At 41.3% G+C, this 18,534-nt stretch overlaps 1 protein-coding gene across 2 annotated transcripts in view; it reads left to right on the top strand.

Annotated features, from left to right (window-relative positions):
- Positions 1 to 18,534, top strand: part of Fam20b (FAM20B glycosaminoglycan xylosylkinase) — a 51,504-nt gene that overhangs the window by 12,887 nt on the left and 20,083 nt on the right. For both annotated transcript variants that reach the window (XM_048356693.1, XM_048356694.1), the window contains exons 2-3: positions 7,272 to 7,773; positions 14,570 to 14,656. In XM_048356693.1, coding sequence (XP_048212650.1) covers positions 7,397 to 7,773; positions 14,570 to 14,656 — 464 coding nt within the window. In that variant the 5' untranslated portion in view covers positions 7,272 to 7,396. The remainder of the gene's footprint in view (positions 1 to 7,271; positions 7,774 to 14,569; positions 14,657 to 18,534) is intronic.

Here is an 18,534-nt window from a genome sequence, read left to right as displayed (position 1 = left end):
GCTGTTTAGGATAGATGCCTAGGAGTGGTATGGCTGGGTCATAGGGTAGGTCTATATTGAGCTTTTTGAGAAACCTCCATACTGTTCTCCAAAGTGGTTGTACTAATTTGCACTCCCACCAACAATGGAGAAGGGTTCCTCTTTCCCCACAGCCCCTCCAGCATTTGTTGTTTCCTGAGTTCAGAGTATAGGCCATTCTAACTGGGGTGAGGTGGTATCTCAGGGTTGTTTTTATTTGCATTTCCTTTACTAGCAGGGATGTTGAGCATTTCCTCATATGTTTCTTTGCCATTTTTATATCTTCTCTTGTGAAGTCTCTCTTTAGCTCTTTTGCCCATTTCCTAATAGGTTTATTGGGCTTGGAGGGGCTTAGTTTTTTGAGTTCTCTGTAGATGACCGATATCAGGCCTTTGTCTGTTGCTGTGCTGGTAAATATCCTTTCCCATATCGTTGGCTGTCTTTCTATTTTGGTGGCTATGTCCTTAGCTGTGCAGAAACTTTTTAATTTGTAGTAGTCCCATTTGTCGAGTCTTTCTCCTATTTGTTGTGCCCCTGGGACTCTATTCAGGAAGTTCCTTCCTGTGCCTATAAGTTCTAGTGTCTTTCCTACTCTGTCCTTCAGTAGTTTCAAGGATTCAGGTCTGATGTTGAGGTCCTTGATCCATTTTGAGTTGATCTTGGTGCATGGTGATAGGCTTGGGTCTACTTTGAGTTTTCTGCATATGGCTGCCCAGTTCTCCCAGCACCAGTAGTTGAAGAGGCTATGTTTATTCCATTGTATGTCTTTAGCTCCTTTGTCGAATATCAGTTGGCTGTAAGAGTGCGGTTTTATTTCTGGGTCTTCAGTTCTAATCCATTGGTCTTCCAATCTGTTTTTATACCAATACCATGCTGTTTTTGTTATGATGGCCTTGTAGTAGAGCTTGAAGTCAGGTATTGTGATACCTCCTGCACTGCTTTTTTTGCCTAGAATTGCTTTGGCTATTCTAGGTTTTTTGCTGTTCCATATGAATTTATGGATTGGTTTCTCTATTTCAGTGAAGAATGTGGCTGGGATTTTGATAGACATTGCATTGAATTTGTATAACAATTTGGGCAATATGGTCATTTTCACTATACTGATTCTGCCTACCCATGAGCATGGGAGGTCTTTCCATCTCCTTGTGTCTTCTTTGATTTCCCTTATTAAATTTTTGTAGTTTTCATTGAATAGTTCCGTCACGTCCTTGGTTAAGTTGATCCCTAGGTACTTTATTCTTTTTTTGGCTACTGTAAATGGAATTGTTTCCATAATTTCCTTTTCTGTTTGTCTATTGCTGGTGTACAGAAAAGCTGCTGACTTTTGTGGGTTGATTTTTGTATCCTGCTACTTTGCCAAATTGATTTATTAGGTGTAGGAGTTTGGGTACTGAGTTTTTTGGGTCCATCAGATATAAGATCATGTCGTCTGCGAATAGGGATAACTTGATTTGTTCCTTGCCGATGTGGATCCCTTTGATGTCCTCCTCTTGCCTTATTGCTATGGCTAGGGATTCCAGCACTATGTTGAACAGAATGGGGAGAGTGGGCATCCTTGTCTTGTTCCTGAGTTTAGAGGGAATGATTTAAGTTTCTCTCCATTTAATATGATATTAGCAGTTGGTCTGTTGTATATGGCTTTTATTGTTTTGAGGAATGTTCCATCTATTCCTGTTCTCTCCAAAGCTTTTAATAGGTATGGATGTTGTATTTTGTCAAAGGCTTTTTGGGCATCGACTGAGATAACAATGTGATTCTTGATTTTAGTTCTGTTTATGTGATGAATTACGTTGATTGATTTACGGATGTTGAACCATCCTTGTGACTGAGGGATGAAGCCTACTTGGTCATGATGTATGATATTCTTGATCAGTTTCTGGATCCTATTAGCTAATATTTTATTGAGGAGCTTTGCATCTGTGTTCATTAGTGATATTGGTCTGTAGTTCTCTTTTTTTGTTGGATCTTTGCCTGGTTTGGGAATGAGTATGATATTAGCTTCGTAGAATGAGTTTGGGATTTCTCCCTCCATTTCTATTTCGCAGAAGAGTTTGAGGAGTATTGGAATTAGCTCCTCACTAAAGGTTTTGTAGAATTCGTTGGTGAATCCATCTGGGCCTGGGCTTTTCTTAGTAGGGAGGTTCTTGATTACCTCCTGTATCTCACCATAAGTTATTGGTTTATTTAGTTGATTTATTTCTTCTTGGTTCAGTTTGGGCAGTTTGTACTTCTCTAAGAATTGATCCATTTCTGTAAAATTATTGTTTTTTGCTGAGTAGAGGTTTTGGAAATAGCTCCTTATGATTGTTTGAATATCGTGTGTACTTGTTGTAATTTTTCCTGTGGAGTCCCTGATTTTACGAATATGAGTCTCTTCTTTTTTTTGTAAGTCTTGCAAGGGGTCTGTCAATTTTGTTTATTTTCTCAAAGAACCAGCTTTTAGTCTTATTTATTTGTTGAGTGGTCTTTCTATTTTCAATCAGATTTATCTCTTCTTTAATCTTTGTGATCTCTCCCCTCCTAGTCGTTTTAGATTCTGTCATTTCTTGTTTCTCCAGTTGTTTTAGTTTCATCATGAGGGTATTCACCTGCTCTGCTTCCATTCTTTTAATGTGGGTGCTGAGTGCAATGATCTTGCCCCTCAGCACTGCCTTAGCTGTGTCCCATAGGTTTCTTTGTGATGTGTTTTCTTTGTCATTGTGGCTTATGAATTCGTTGATTTCATCTTTAATTTGATCTGTGGCCCAAGTGTTGGATAGCAGCGTGGGGTTTAGCCTCCAAGAGTGTGTATAGGCTCTGTGGTATCCTTTGTTGTTGAGGGTTACCTTTAATCCACTGTGATCAGATATAATACATGGGATGACGTCAGTACTTTTGTATTTGCTGAGGTTCTTTGTGTGGGCTATGACGTGGTCTATTTTGGAATATGATCCATGGGCTGCTGAAAAGAAGGTGTTTTGGGTCTCTGTAGGGTGGAAGGTTCTATATAAGTCTGTTAGATCCATTTGGGAAATGGTGTTATTTAGGTCCTCAGCTCCCTTACTAATCTTCTGGGTGTTGGATCTGTCTCTTGGAGAGAGGGGAGTATTAAAGTCACCCACTATGACTGTGTTTGCGTCTATCTTGCTCTGTAATTCTTTGAGAATTTGCTTAACATATGTCGGGCCTCTTTTGTTTGGTGAGTATACATTTATCATCGTGATTTCTTGATTCTGGATTTTTCCTTGTATTAATATGTAGTGTCCTTCTTTGTCTTTTTGAGTGGACTTTAAAGAGAAGTCCAGCTTGTCTGAGATCAGAATGGCTACACCTGCCGTTTTGGTAGGTGCGTTTGCTTGGTAGATCTTGCTCCATCTTTTCACTCGAAGACTGTTTTTGTCCCTTGCTGTAAGGAGGGTCTCTTGTAGACAGCAGATGTCAACTTTTTGTTTGCGAATCCATTCTGCCAGTCTGCTCCTCTTTATCGGGGAGTTTAAACCATTTGTATTTAAAGAGATCAAGGATAAGGGTGTTTTTTCTCCTTCCATTTTCTTGGTGGGCTGTTTTTTCTTCTTTTTTTTTTCTTGTCTTTAGTGAGCTTGTATTTCTGCTGGACTTTGGCTATTGAAGTTTCTTTCTGATTCTGTCTGTGTGTCTTTTACGATCTCTGTTGGCTGGGGTTCCCCTCTTAATATTCGCTGTAGGGCTGGTTTTTTATTCACATACTCCTTTAGCTCCTCTTTGGTGTGGAAAGATCTGGTTCTCCCTTCGAATGTGAACTCCAATTTTGCTGGATATTTGATCTGAGGTTGTAAATTGTTATTCTGGAGTACTTGGATGGTGTTCTTCCACTCACTTCGAGCTTGGTAAGTTTGTGTGGATAAGTCGGATGTTATTCGAATCCTCTTCCCATTGAAAAAAGTTTTCTTCTTCGCTTTGGCTGAATCCAGAATTTGCTCTTTAATCTTGAGGTCTGTAGTCTTGAATATTATGTGCCTTGGGGTGGCTTTCCTGGAGTCTGGCCTGCCAGGTGTCCTATAGGCTTCGGTTACCTGGATGGGGTCCCCTGTGAGATTGGGGAAGTTTTCTGCAATAACTTTATTGAGAACATGATTAAGCCCTCTGCTCTGGTATTCAGCTCCTTCTTCTATTCCAATTATGCGCAGATTATATCTCTTGTCTTTGTCCATTAGTTCCTGGATTAGTCTTCCCTGAAGCTTCACCTTTTCTTGGAGTGTGGTCATTTTCTGGTTGTTGTCAGCTGCTTCATCGTCCAGGCGAGAGATTCTGGATTCTATATGGTCTACTCTTTGTGTTATGGTTTCAATTGCGGAGTTTATGGATGTCAGAGAGCTATTTATGGTTGTCATATCAGCTCTGATCGTGGAGATTTCTTCCTTTAAAGAGTTGTATTTTAAATCTATTTTTTCATGCATTTCAATTCTCAGGATGTGGAGATTTTCTTTAAAGGCAGCTTGCATTGTATCCATTTTTGCTTCCATTTCTTTAAAGCAGGCTTGCATTGTATCCAGTTTTGCTTCCATTTCTTTCTTGGCTTCCTGGGTGTCCTTCCAGATTTCCGCTCTAAATTCCTGGAATTGTTTTCTGATTTCATTTCTGATGCTTTCGATCATTCCTGTTAACATGGCGTCATTTGATTTTTTAGTCTCCATCTCCTCTTCAGTCGTGCTGCTTTTTGGAGCTGGCGAGTTGGCTTGCCCTTTGATGAACTGAGTTATGTTTCTTTGTGATTTGCGCATCTGGAGATCTGGATGGCTTCTCAGGTTTGGTTTGTAGCTCCTCCCTCCCTCCTGTGTAGACGTGTCTACGGCAGCAGGTGCTGCCGCTGTGGCCCCGCCCACCAGTGCAGGGTACGCCTACCAGAGCGGGCGCTGTCGCCGGGGGCCCCGCCCTCCTGTGCGCTGTGCGTCCACTGCAACAGGCACTTCGGCAGGATATGCCTCCCAGAGCAGGTCCTGGGTTGTTGGGTTGTGCTTGCGCCCTCCCACGAGTCCGTTGGGGGGGGGCGGTATGTGTGGGGTCCAGTGGGATCGACTGTCCGGGTCTGGCTTGGCACCTTCAGACCTCACCTCCGCTGTGAGCGGGGGTCGTGATCAGGCTCAGGTGACCCTGCTGGGCTGGTATTGCCCACCAGCACCTGTGGTTTTAGTTGTAAGAGTATGCGAGGTCCAGGCACCTCGGGTGGGGTTTGCACAACCAGCCATCTCCCGGCCCCTGTTGGGAAGGGGGCGGGGCCGGTTCTGCCAGTTCAGGAACCTGTGGGGTGTTGGTGCTGCTGGGCCCTTCCCCTGCTAAACTGACTTCCCCACGCCTGATGGGAGCTTCCCGCCTGATTTGGGGGTTCTTTGTTCCCTCAGGGGTGGGGGAGGGGGAGGGAGGGCACTCACTTTTGCTGCTTTGTGTGTGTGTCCCGCGCAGCCGTTGGCCCTCCAGGGGTTGGCTAAGTGTCGTGGTGGCTTCCCTGGTTCCCGATTTCTGCCGTGCTGGGTTCCCTTGTCCGAACCCGGTGTGGACCCGGACTTCTCGTCGCTGCCGGTGTGTGTCTTGGTCCGCACCCTGCCTTGTGTCCGTGGGGTCTCCTGCTATATGAATTCTGCGCTCCTGGCAGCCTGTCTGCCGATCGCCAGGTTCCCCTTTCCCAGCCTGACCCTGTTTGGGCCAGGGTCGGCTGGTGGGGGGAGGGTGCCCCGGTGAATCTCTGGCTCCGTGTAGGTTTTCGGTTCTTCTTGATTGCTCCTTTTTGTTTTCCTGTGTTTCTCCACTGCTTCTGGCTGCTGGTTTTGCTGGGTTCTTTTTTTTTTTTTTTTGGCCAGTCCTGGGCCTTGGACTCAGGGCCTGAGCACTGTCCCTGGCTTCTTCCCGCTCAAGGCTAGCACTCCGCCTCTTGAGCCACAGCGCCGCTTCTGGCCGTTTTTCTGTATATGTGGTGCTGGGGAATCGAACCTAGGGCCTCGTGTATCCGAGGCAGGCGCTCTTGCCACTAGGCTATATCCCCAGCCCTTTGCTGGGTTCTTGATGGGGTGTTGGGTGTTGGAGTTCCCAGCTCACTATGCCGTTGGAGCGAGTCGGGGTGCCTCCCTATTCTATCGGCGCCATCTTTCCTCTCTCGAATTGTATGTTCTTAACACTCTTGTAAGCATTTTGCATTTGGAATCTTCTAGCTTAAAAATTGCTCAGAGTGTGGTCAGCCCACCCTTTAAGGACTTCAGGTTTGTAGTAGTAATGACCTTGTTGTGTACCTGACCATTCTAGACTTAGTAGTGTTGCTATAGAAGCAGATTTTGTTAGATTTCTTATTACATTCTACTAATAGCCAGATGATATAGGGAGATGTTTTTCCTTTACTTAATTTATCCAGATTTGATGATCCATATTTTACAGGGATTTTAATTTTGAAAAATAACTTGCAAAGGACTAGTTAAGTAGAGATACGTGACTAAATGTGCTTAAATCTGTTGACCACATCTGACCTGCACCAGATTGTTGAGTAAGTGGATTTTGAGAAAGAGTTATTACTCTCCACTGCACACTGGGATTTTTGTTTTGTTTTTGCCAGTTCTAGAGCTTGAACTCAGGGCCCTTAGCTGTCCCTTAGCTTTTGTGTTTAAGGCTACCATGCTTCCAGTTGAACCACAGCTCTACTTCTGACTTTTTTTTGTGGCTGACTGGAGCTAAGAGTCTCATGGACTTTCCTGCCTGGGCTGGCTTTGGATCCTGATCCTCAGATCTCAGCCTTCTAAGTAGCTGGAATTACTGGTGTGAGCCACTCAACACTTGGCTGTTTTCTGTTCACTTGTTTTGTGGTTTTTTAAATTTTTTTTTCTCTTTGCGTTCCTATCTCACAAGGTGTTTAAAAAAAAAACTAATATTGGAGAAGAATTGGACAATACTGATGTTTAGGGATATTCAGAAGTCCTTTATGGATTTTAAAAGGTAAAAGTGAAAGTTACAGAAGCATGCTTTATTGAATAGATTTGCTTTTGTGGGGTTTTCCTCATTGGGTAATTATTAGGCATGTATAGCCAATGAAATTGCTTCTAAAAGGCTTCACCTCCAAAATAAGAATATTTGCTTTAATATTTGCATTGTACTCAGTTCTTATTTAGGTTCTTCCCAGAATAATTTAAATTATTGGATCTTCTTAAATTCAAGATTAGAAAGACTAAAAGGGTAAGTGGCAAAGGCTTATAAAATATTTAGGGATAGAAGGGCAGAATTTCTGATCAAATTTTGCTTTGTACTTGGGCTTACAGGAATTGTGGGGGCACTTCAGTGAAGAAATGTGCAATCATGGAATCGCCTTGCTAACTATCACCACCTGCTCTCCTTGATAAGCGAGCAAGGCCAGTGGGTCGGAGGAGAAGGAAAGAAGGTCAACATGAAGCTAAAGCAGCGAGTCGTGCTCTTAGCAATACTCCTTGTCATCTTTATCTTCACCAAAGTTTTCCTGATTGACAACTTAGATACATCAGCTGCCAACCGGGAGGACCAGAGGGCTTTTCACAGAATGATGACTGGCTTGCGGGTAGAGCTGGTGCCCAAGCTGGACCACACTTTGCAATCTCCATGGGAGATAGCAGCCCAATGGGTAGTTCCCCGGGAAGTGTACCCTGAAGAGACACCAGAACTGGGGGCAATCATGCATGCCATGGCCACCAAGAAAATCATTAAAGCTGATGTGGGCTATAAAGGGACACAGTTAAAAGCTTTACTGATACTTGAAGGAGGACAGAAAGTTGTCTTCAAACCTAAGCGGTAAGTCTTCATCTTAAAAGCTGTTGTGGGGGCTGGGGATATGGCCTAGTGGCAAGAGTGCTTGCCTCATATACATGAGGCCCTGGGTTCAATTCCCCAGCACCACATATACAGAAAACGGTCAGAAGTGGCGCTGTGGCTCAAGTGGCAGAGTGCTAGCCTTGAGCAAAAAAGAAGCCAGGGACAGTGCTCAGGCCCTGAGTCCAAGCCCCAGGACTGGCAAAAAAAAAAAAAAAAAACAAAAAAAACTGTTGTGCTAGTTGGTTCATTCATTTTACTTGGGATCTAAATAGGGGCCTTCATCTCCTTTTCTTGGTATTCTTTACAGAAAATTAGAAGAGAAAAATTGCAGTGTCTCTGAGGTCTTTCCTAATTCTAAATGTTCTATGATTCTTTGAGTAGAAGAGATTTATAGGAATCTGTTTTGGTTCTTTTGAGACCAAACTTTTTGACAATTTGAGCTATCCTTGATTTCTCATACAACAAATATGTACTATGTAACAGGTGTTAAAAACACAAAATGAAACTGGGTGCTGGTGGCTCGTGCCTATAATTCTAGATATTCAGGAGGCTGAGAGCTGAGAATTGCAGTTCGAAGCCAGTCCAGGAAGGAAAGCCCATGAGACTTATCTCCAATTAACCACCTAAAAAACCGACATGGAGCTGTGGCTAAAAATGGGAGAGCTTTGAGCAAAAAAGCAGTGACTGCACCAAGGCCCTAAGTTCAAGCCTCACAAGTGACCAAAAAAATAATAAAGTCAGCCCAGGTAGACAAACCATCACTATAGCAACATGTGGAGTAGCTTCCCTGCCCCCCCCTTCCTCTTCTGCTATTTTCATAGTTTTGCTTTTACCCAGATATCATATAGTTGAAATCACAGGATAGAGCCTTTTCATACTGGCTTCTCTCACTTAGGAATATTTATTTAGGGTTCTTACTTATCTTTATGTGGCTTGAAAGTTCATTTCTTATTATGGAATAATATTCCATTGTATGAATGTTCTGCAGTTTATTTTTGTATTCACCTATTGAAGGGCATCTTGTTTGCTGCTATATTTTGGCAATTGTGATAAGTTGGTCTAAACATTAGTGTGCAAGCTTTTGTGTGGACCATAAGTTTTGAACTCATTTAGATAAATAACAAGAAACACCATTGCTTAATCATATGGTAAGAGTATGTTCAATTTTGTTTTGTTTATAACTTCCAAACTGTCTTCCACAATGTTTGTAACATTTTGCTTTTCCACCAGCAAGGAGCATGGGTTCCTTTTACACATTATTCTCATCAGGACTTAGTGTTGTCAGTGTTTTGGATTGTAGCCATTTAATATTTAGATAGTGGTATCTCATTGTTTCTTTACCATTACTTAAGCAAAGAACTAGGCTATTCTAATACCTCAGTAACTAAGTAGTTTGTTATACCGTTAGCTATCCCTTTGGACTTTTCCCTTTAGAGATCTACAAAGGTAATTTGTGGGGGTAATTCTATAATACACACACATATACACACATAATTTTAAAGTTTCCTGTGCGTAAAATGTAACACAATGTAAATTCGTGTTTTACCAGGAGTTAGCTACTGGCAAAGTTTGTATACTGTCACAGTTTGTGTATTAAACATTTTTTCATTCCTCAGTGGAACTTTTTGGGGGTTTTTTTGCCTGTTGTGGGGCTTGAACTTGTGTGTGTGTGTGTGTATATATATATATATATATATATATATATATATAGTCTGTTGTGGGCCTGGGTGCTGTCTCTGGGCTATTTGCTCAAGGCTAGCACTATACCACTTTGAGCCACAGCTCCACTTCCAGATTTTGAGTGGTTGTTTGAAGATAATAGTCTCATGAGAACTTTTCTGCCCAGGCTGGCTTCAAGCCAAGATCCTCAGATCTCAGCCTATTGAATAGCTAGATTACAGGCATGAGCCTCCAGCTCCGAGCTCTGTGGAGTAGGGGAAGAAATATGAGGGAAAGATACAAAATCGAACTTCCTTTATTACTGACTATAAAGGCAGGTAGAGAATGAATCTATTTGAGATCTCAGAAAGGATCAGTATTTGCTTGGAACTAGGAAGTCTGATATAAGGAAGACATGGAAATTAGGCAAGTTAATAAAATACAATAGAGGTTATTGGCATACCCTTCTGTAGAAGTGAATTTTGCCTTGTTGAGAAAAGTAAAATAGAGCCAGGCATTGTGGCTCATGCCCCAAATCCCAAAATTTGGACAGGAGAAGCAAGAGTTTAGGCCAGCCTAACTACATAGGGAGAACTTGTTGCAATAAATAAGTAAACAAATGCAGACCTTTAGGAAGTAGAAAATTCATTGAGCAAGGCATAGCGGTTCACATCTGTAATTCCAACCTTTACAGAGGCTAAGATAGGACAATGGTGAGTTTGAGGGCAGCCTAGGTGACAAACTGAATTCCATTCTACCCTAGGCTACATAGGGAAAACTTGTCCACTGGAAAAGAAAACAAGAAGGATTAGAAAGGGAGGGAGGAAGGGAGGGAAAAGAGAAGAAACGGTCATATTTCCTAATGTAGCAAATGTACACCTTTTTCCAGGCATTACACCAAGTATTTTTGAGTCTGTTAATATGTTTGAGCAATTCACTTCTTTTTTTTTTTTTTTTTTTGCCAGTCCTGGGGCTTGGACTCAGGGCCTGAGCACTGTCCCTGGCTTCTTTTTGCTCAAGGCTAGCACTCTGCCACTTGAGCCACAGCACCACTTCTGGCGTTTTCTATATATGTGGTGCTGAGGAATCGAACCCAGGGTTTCACGTGTACGAGGCAAGCACTCTTGCCACTAGGCCATATTCCCAGCCCTCAGTTCTTATTTCTAGAATAAGAAACTGAGGCTTAAGTAACTTGACAGACTCACCTCATAATAATTGATGGAGCCTGGGTTTGAACTCAAGTATATCAGTTTTAAACACACGCACACATCTCTCTACCTTTCTGTATTTGCTTTCTATACATGTGATGATGTGGGGCACCTATCATCAAAAACTGCTGATTTAGTTTGACGTATGATTCTTAGCCTGAAAGATTAGCAGTATAAGCAAAGGTGAGGGGGGAAAGGAAAAACTAAAATTTAAATCTGTATAGAAAGAAAAGAAATATGAGCATTTTGTGTTTAACTAAGAGGGGTTCCTCTAAACATGCACTATTTCTACACTAGAGAAAGATGTGATGTATTGGAAAACAGATATTTCTGATCCAGTGCTTTGCAGACAGGCCTGATGCCTGATGTGTTTAAACAAGTAAGTCTTAAAGATTTAAGTGGGAGAAACTAGAGACTACAGGGGAGGTGGCAACAATAGTATAGTTACTTCTTGCTTCACCTCATACCTCTTCCTACTTCTGCATTCTTTACCTTTTCTTCCAGATCATCCAAAAAAAAATTTTCCACTCTTCTCTGAAAGTGCTCATATATTCAGGCATTCCTGTTACCCACCAGGCAATACCTACTCTCCACAGCCTAGTGATCAAGAACCTTACAGTCTGGCCCTCCTCTCTCTGCAGGACCCCTGCTCTCCTCTATCATCTCCTAAATAGCCTATGTCTTCATGCTCCCAGGCAACTTCCTTGGCCACCAGCAAGATGTACGAGCCTCTGCAGAAAGAAGGTGTTATCATCCTCAGTCATTGTACATGCTGCCCTGTGTTGACTTATACTGGGCTCTGTCATAGGCTAGGAATAAGATAGGTGTAGGTTTTAAATACTTGTGTAGAAATGGACTGTAGTCCCTGAACACGCAACAAAATGCTATTCTGACCCTCTCAGACCTCACAGCTATTTAGTCTTGCAGTAAGTGCAAGTTAATGCCCTTGGTCAGACTCTGGTGTCCTTCACAAGAATGATAGGAATGATTTATTGGCTGTTACTGTATGATTTTTGCTGCTCTGTCAGTGACTTAAGATGGATCACTCTCTGCTGAAAGGAGAGTACAAGTCCTCACTGCCAAGTCAATACATGTATCTTTCTTTAATAGCCTCTGTGGTTTCAGCATTTCTGGAACCTGGTTGTCCACATCCTTCTCAGAGAGAGAAGGTGTGTATAGGTAGATGACATATTTAGGATATAGAGACACTATTATTTATATATTTTCCCTCAACATTATCAAAGTGATTTTTTTAATGTTACTGTATCCATTCAGGGAGTAAATTTATTTTATATAGGCAAAACTAAGTTACAGTGGGAAAAGAACATAAAGCAGGGGTCTAGGACTGGGTAGAAGTGAAGGAATGATCTTAGGACATACTGAAAGGAACCTTAGAGACCAGATAGATGGTCTTAACTATTCATTTTAAAGGGGAAGAAAAAGAGACCCAGAATTCTGACCTTTCATATCTCATGTAGCCAAAATGAGCTAAGGATTCAGCTCTCATGACTTTGATGCAGTTCTTTTGATTCTGATTTCCTCCTTCCTTGCTAGCCTACCCCTCCCCCCCCCAAAAAAAAATTCCTGGGTTGTTTTTTTTGGCCAGTCCTAGGCCGTGAACTCAGGGCCTGAGCACTGTCCCTGGCTTCTTTTTGCTCAAGGCTAGCACTGTGCCACTTGAGCCACAGCGCCACTTCTGGCCATTTTCTGTATATGTGGTGCTGGGGAATTGAACCCAGGGCCTCATGCATACGAGGCAAGCACTCTTGCCACTAGGCCATATCCCCAGCCCCAAATTCCTGGGTTTTTATATTTCACTCTGAGCATTCTTTACATGCATTGGGAGGCTTTGTAATATTTCACTGTACAGAATGTGTTGTGCATTATCTCTTACCTTCCTGTGACTCCACTGAAGTTCTGAAATAGTATTTCCCCTCTGAATGACATCCTACACTTGCAGTAAAGAGAAAAGTGCTTGTTACAGCATCAGCTCTTGCTGCAGTGGTATTTCAAAACTGCTTTAATTTAGAGGCAACTTATTGGCCATGCAGGGAATGGAGTAGTTGCCCATCAGATGGTAACACTTGACTGTCTGATAACATGAAATGCTTCATCACTTTTCCTTGAAGATATGAGACTTGACTTCCTATTCTAAGGTCGTTTAAGTTGAAGGTCACCTCTTATAGTAACATTTTTTACTTCTTAGGACACCCCCCCCCACACACACACACTGGGGCTTGAACACAGGAACTCATGCTCTTGCTTAGCCTTTTCTGCTCTAGCATTGCTTGAGCCACACCTCTACTTCTGGCTTTTTGCTAGTTAACTGAAGATAGAGTCTCTTGGATTTCTCTGCCCAAACTGGCTTTGGACTGTGATCCTTAGATCTCAGCCTCCTGAATAGCTAGGATTAGGCATGAGCCACCAGTGCCCATCTCTCCATAGCTATTTCAGCATTGGAATTTCTACTGTTCTTAGTGGAACTTCTAGTCTTCACTCTAATCTCAATTTATTTCTACTCCACAGTTCATAGTATCCTTGTAAAGCCCAGTAGGTTTCCTTTTGACTCAGGAGTGAAAATGAACATTAAAGGTCATAGGTAAATTAAATAATTTCGTCCCAATAAAAAGGCTTAAATTATTTCCTTCCTCCCTCTCTTCTTTCTCCCTCCTCTCTCCTTTGCTAAGAAGCCCATGTTGGCCCAGAGCTCCCTGTGTAGTCCAGGCTGACTTTAAACTTGAAATCCTTCTGTGTCAGCCTCCTGAAAACTGGGATTATAAACATGTGCCACTATACCTGGTGAAATAGCATCTTTAAAGATGATAGTAGAAGGAAAACATGCCAGTTTTATTATCTTTTGGTTATGTTTATGGTGTAAAATTACCAGAATGCATTTAAGGTAAAAGAGACCTTAGAAATTACCTCTTAGTTCAGCCTCTAGTCTTGCACATAGGGAATCTGATACCCAGAGAAGAGAACAGTTTTGCTCAAAGCTAACCCAACCTATAACTGCCAGCCCATGGTTCCTTCTACCTTATCATTGTGAATTTGAAAAAAGAGAAGACGAAGAGAAGACGAATAATTATTTTAGCAATTTTTTTCAGAAGCACCTTTGCCTTCTCATTAACAAAAACTGAGCTGGCTTTACTTAAGCCATGATCTTATAGATCTCTGTCTCTAGAGTAGACAGGATTCAGGTGTGAGCCACCAGTACCCAGGAAACAGACTTCTATTGTAAACCTTACCACAACTATTCTAGTAAGCAAAGTTTTATTTCTTTAATTCTATCTAATAAACATTTTAGTCAACATTTATTAAGTATTCTGGCTATGAAAATTATTTTTGCTTCCAGAAAATTACTTTGTGGTTGTACTTAAACTACACTGAAAACCCTTTAGAGAGGCAAAAATAACTTCTTGTGCTGGGCGCCAGTAGCTTGCACCTATAATCCTAGCTACTCAGGGGCGCTGATACATGAGGATCACAGTTCAAAGCCAGCCTGGGCAGGAAAGTCCGCAAGACTCTTATCTCCATTTAACCCCTGGAAACTTGGAAGTGGTGCTGTGGGCTCAAAGTAGTAGTTGCACTAGCCTTGAACAGAAAAAGCTAAGGGACAGCACGTAGGCCCTGAGTTCAAGTCCATGACCGGAAAAAAACAAACAACTTCTTGCATGTTTTATTCATTGAGTAATTGCTGAGCCTGATAAAGAATTCTACTTTCTGTCTCTGCCTTATTTTCATGCCATCTACCAGCAAACTGTGGGTTACAAAATTGTTTTGGAATTGACAAAGGAGATGTGTATGGAGCAGAGTCAGACTTGATAAGGTTTGTTTTCTACCTTTTGTACTCTCACCTTTCATACTGATGCAATTAATATCTGTACCTGTGCTTCCCATTCTTTTTGCAGGTATAGCCGAGACTATATAGTAGAAGGAGAGCCATATGCTGGTTATGATAGACACAATGCAGAAGTTGCAGCTTTTCATTTGGACAGGTATGTGTATTCCTAACAAATTATGTTTACTTTGTTGCCTTTAAAAAAAATCACTTGAGGGGGCTGAGAATATGGCTTGGTGGTAAAGTGCTCGTCTCGTATACATTGAAGCCCTGGGCTCCATTCCTTAGCACCACATATATAGAAGAAGCCGCATGGCACTGTGGCTCAAGTGGTAGAGTGCTAGCCTTGAGCAAAAAGAAGCCAGGGACAGTGCTCAGGCCCTGAGTTCAAGCCCCGGGACTGCCAAAAAACCAAAGCCAAACAAACAAAAAGAAAAAAATAATTGCTTGAGCTAGGCACTTGTGGTTCATGCCTGTAATCCTACCTACTCAGGAGTGTGAGCTTTGAGGATTACAGTTTGAAACCAGACCAAACAGGAAAGTTCGTGAGACTTTTTATCTCCAAGTAACCTCCAAAAAGCTGGAAGTGGAGCTATGGCTCAAGTGATAGAGTGCTAGCCTTGAGTAAAACAGCTCACAGACGGTGTCAAGACCCTAGATTAAAGGCAAGAACTGGCACAAACACACAAAAAAATCTCTCTCGAAGAGTACTAATGAACTTTTTCTAAAGAGTAACACACTAACAGTCTTGCTTGTAATTTTGTGAATACTTAATTTGGGTGACACCAGGAATACCAAGTTAAATATTTTATAGACTTCTACTTACTTTCAGTTCAACCTAGCATGCCTTCTGTTGTTAAGATGAGTTACTTATTATTATCATGAGTTAAGATATCATTGGTAAATAAACACCATGCTGAAAATTGAACTCATATCCCTGAATGATTTGGTCATTGAGTGGATCTAGCAATCTCATTATATTTTTGTTTGTTTTTGTTGTAATACTGACTTACCTTTTCTACTGAAACTACACAACATGGAATACATAATTAAATTGATTGTCCTTTATATAAAATATGTGCAACTTAAAAAAAAGTGATTTTATAAGAACAGGTATGAATTCAAGTTTATTAAATAATGAGGGAAATGAATGTATTTTTTCAGCAGGATGCTAATTAGGAGTCTCTTAGCCAAACTGCCTGGTATCTGATCTTACTGGAGCATCAACTCAGGGCCTTATGCTTTAGACAGGCAGTCTATCACTCAAACCATTCTCAAGACCTTTTTTTGCACTGGTTTTGTTGTTTTTCAGTTAGGCTCTCACGTTTTGCTTGGGTCTGCACTGTACCATGATCTACCTATTTTACACTTCATGTTGTGTCTTGTACATACCAGCATACTCAGTTTCTTCCATTGAGATGGACTCTGCAGATTTTTCTGCTCAGGCTGGTGGAACAGTGATCCTCCTGATCTTAGCTTTTCATATAGTTGAGATGACAAATACACGCCACTGTGTCCAGCCGTTTGTTGAGAAGTGGTCTTTCATGTATGCCTGAGCTTTCCTTGAACAACAGTCTTCCCAACTTCAGATGCCCAAGTAACTACGTTTACTGGTGTGAGCCAACAGCTCCTGGCTAATATATTGACAAACTTTAAAAGAAATGATTCAGAACATTTGTTTAAAAAATTAGTCTTATAAAGAAACCAGGAAAAATAAAGGTGAGGTATCTTTCTTTTTCTTGATTGGGAAGGATTTCTATGTGTTTCTACAAATCCACATATACACTGAAACTCTAGTAGAAAATGGATCAAGAACTTAAGCAGTTAACAAAATAGTAGGAATTGTCAGTTGCTGATACATATGAGAATAAGCCTTTCCTCACTAGAAACTTTTAAAAATCAAGTTTAAGAATCCAGTTACTATTTTCACCTGCTGAAAATAGCACAGTTTAAAAATGTTTTGTGGGGCTGGGAATGTGGCTTACCTGTAGAATACTTGCCTAACGTGCATGAAGCCTGGGTTCAATTCCTTAGCACCATATAACAGAAAAAGCCAGAAGTCACATTGAGGCTCAAGTGGTAGAGTGTTAGCCTTGAGCAAAAGGAAGCCAGGGACAGTGCTCAGGCCCTGAGTTCAAGCCCCAGGACTGGCCAAAAAAAAAAGAAAAAGTTTTGTAAATTGGCAAGAATCCATTGAAATTCATATGCTTTTTATGATAGTGTTAAATTTCAGCCTTCTGTTAAGAACTCTGTCTACTGAGCTCTGGTGGCTTACATCTGTAATCTTACCTACTCAGGAGGCCTAAGATCTGAGGATCCTGTTTTGAAGTCTGCCTAGGCAGGAAAGTCTGGGAGACTCTTACCTCTAACCATCAAAAAACCAGAAGTTGAGGTATGGCTCAAGTGGTAGAGTCCCAGCCTTGAGCAAAGAATTTAAGGGACAGCACCCAGACTCTGAGTTCAAGTCTCAATACCAGCAAACACACACAAAAAAGAACTCTGGCATTTTATGTCAAAAATGTAATATTCATACCCATTCAGTGAATGAATTTCTTTTTATTCATATACGTAAGATACACCTAGAACATATTACAGAGAAATAATCACACAAATTTAAAGCTAGATACACCTCTCATAGCTGTAGCATTTTGTAGTAGTCAAAAGCTAATAACAACGTAAGTATCTCCTAATATGAAAAAAGTTAAATAAATGTTTATAGTGCTGTGACTTTTTGCTGCTTCTTTGTAAGACCTAGTAGCAGAGAGTTGGATAAATCCTACTCCCCCTCCATGGCACACTAGAGTTCAGATTTTGTTTATTTGCCTATTTCCTACCAGAAGGTCATGAAGATCCCTCTTTCCAGACAAATATTCTATTATTATCTGACTTATTAATTTTTATTATCTATGTATATATGAAAAGTGTTATTTTATTTTGTATTTCCCCAGTTATGTGCAAAGATAGTCTTTTTTTTTGTTTTTTTGTTTTTGTTTTTGGCCAGTCCTGGGGCTTGGACCCAGGGCCTGAGCACTGTCCCTGGCTTCTTTTTGCTCAAGGCTAGCACTCTGCCACTTGAGCCACAGTGCCACTTCTGGCCATTTTCTGTATATGTGGTGCTGGGGAATCGAACCCAGGGCCTCATGTATTTAAGGCAGGCACTCTTGCCACTAGGCCATATCCCCAGCCCAAAGATAGTCTTCTTTATAGTACACCTATTTATTAAATAGAGTGAGATATTCTTGTATAGAAATGGTTGTTTTTAATGTGAATTGAACATAATGGAATTGAATATAATGACTTGTACTTTGAGTGTCTTTTATTCTTCCCTAGCTCAAATCTAGATGTTCTATGGCCAGTCTCACTGCCTACTGTGCTGCCACCCAGCCTGCTTCAGGTCCCTCTGTGAAACTGTCCCCTTATCACTAAGCTGGCTGCTCTTTGGTCTGGCAGTGGTCACTGCTTAGAAAGAATATTTTCCACCCTTCTTTTCCATCTATGACTCCTGACACTTTTCTGCTTTGGCTTGTATTTCTCTACTACACTCAAACCTAGCTGCCTTCTCTTGCTGCAGGGTTCTCTCTGTTGTGTTATTTTCACAATTCCATTCATCATCTTGCTTTTGTGGCTTTTCTAAGCTTAGGTTTAGGATAGAACCAGGCCTAAACAGATTATTTAAGTCTTTCAAATGACATGGAGAAAGGTTCATGATACAATAATGAGTAAAAAGCAGGATACAAAACTGTATACAGGGGCTGGGAATATGGCCTAGTGGTAAAGTGCTCGCCTCGTATACATGAAGCCCTAGGTTCAATTCCTCAGCACCACATATATAAAAAAAGCTGGAAGTGGTGCTCTGGCTCAAGTGGCAGAGTTCTAGCCTTGAGCAAAAAGCCAGAGACAGTGTTCAGGCCCTGAGTTTAAGCCCCAGGACTGGCGAAAAAACAAAACAAAACTGTATACAGTATAAGCTCCATTGTGTGTATATGCATAAGTTGTAGTGGATGTTTATATATACATGTAAGGAAAACATGTTTA

Source organism: Perognathus longimembris, chromosome 11, assembly GCF_023159225.1.
Source record: "Perognathus longimembris pacificus isolate PPM17 chromosome 11, ASM2315922v1, whole genome shotgun sequence".
NCBI classification, from domain to species: domain Eukaryota; kingdom Metazoa; phylum Chordata; class Mammalia; order Rodentia; family Heteromyidae; genus Perognathus; species Perognathus longimembris.
Note: the sequence above shows the minus strand (reverse complement) of the source record. Positions and strands in the feature narration are given on the sequence as shown.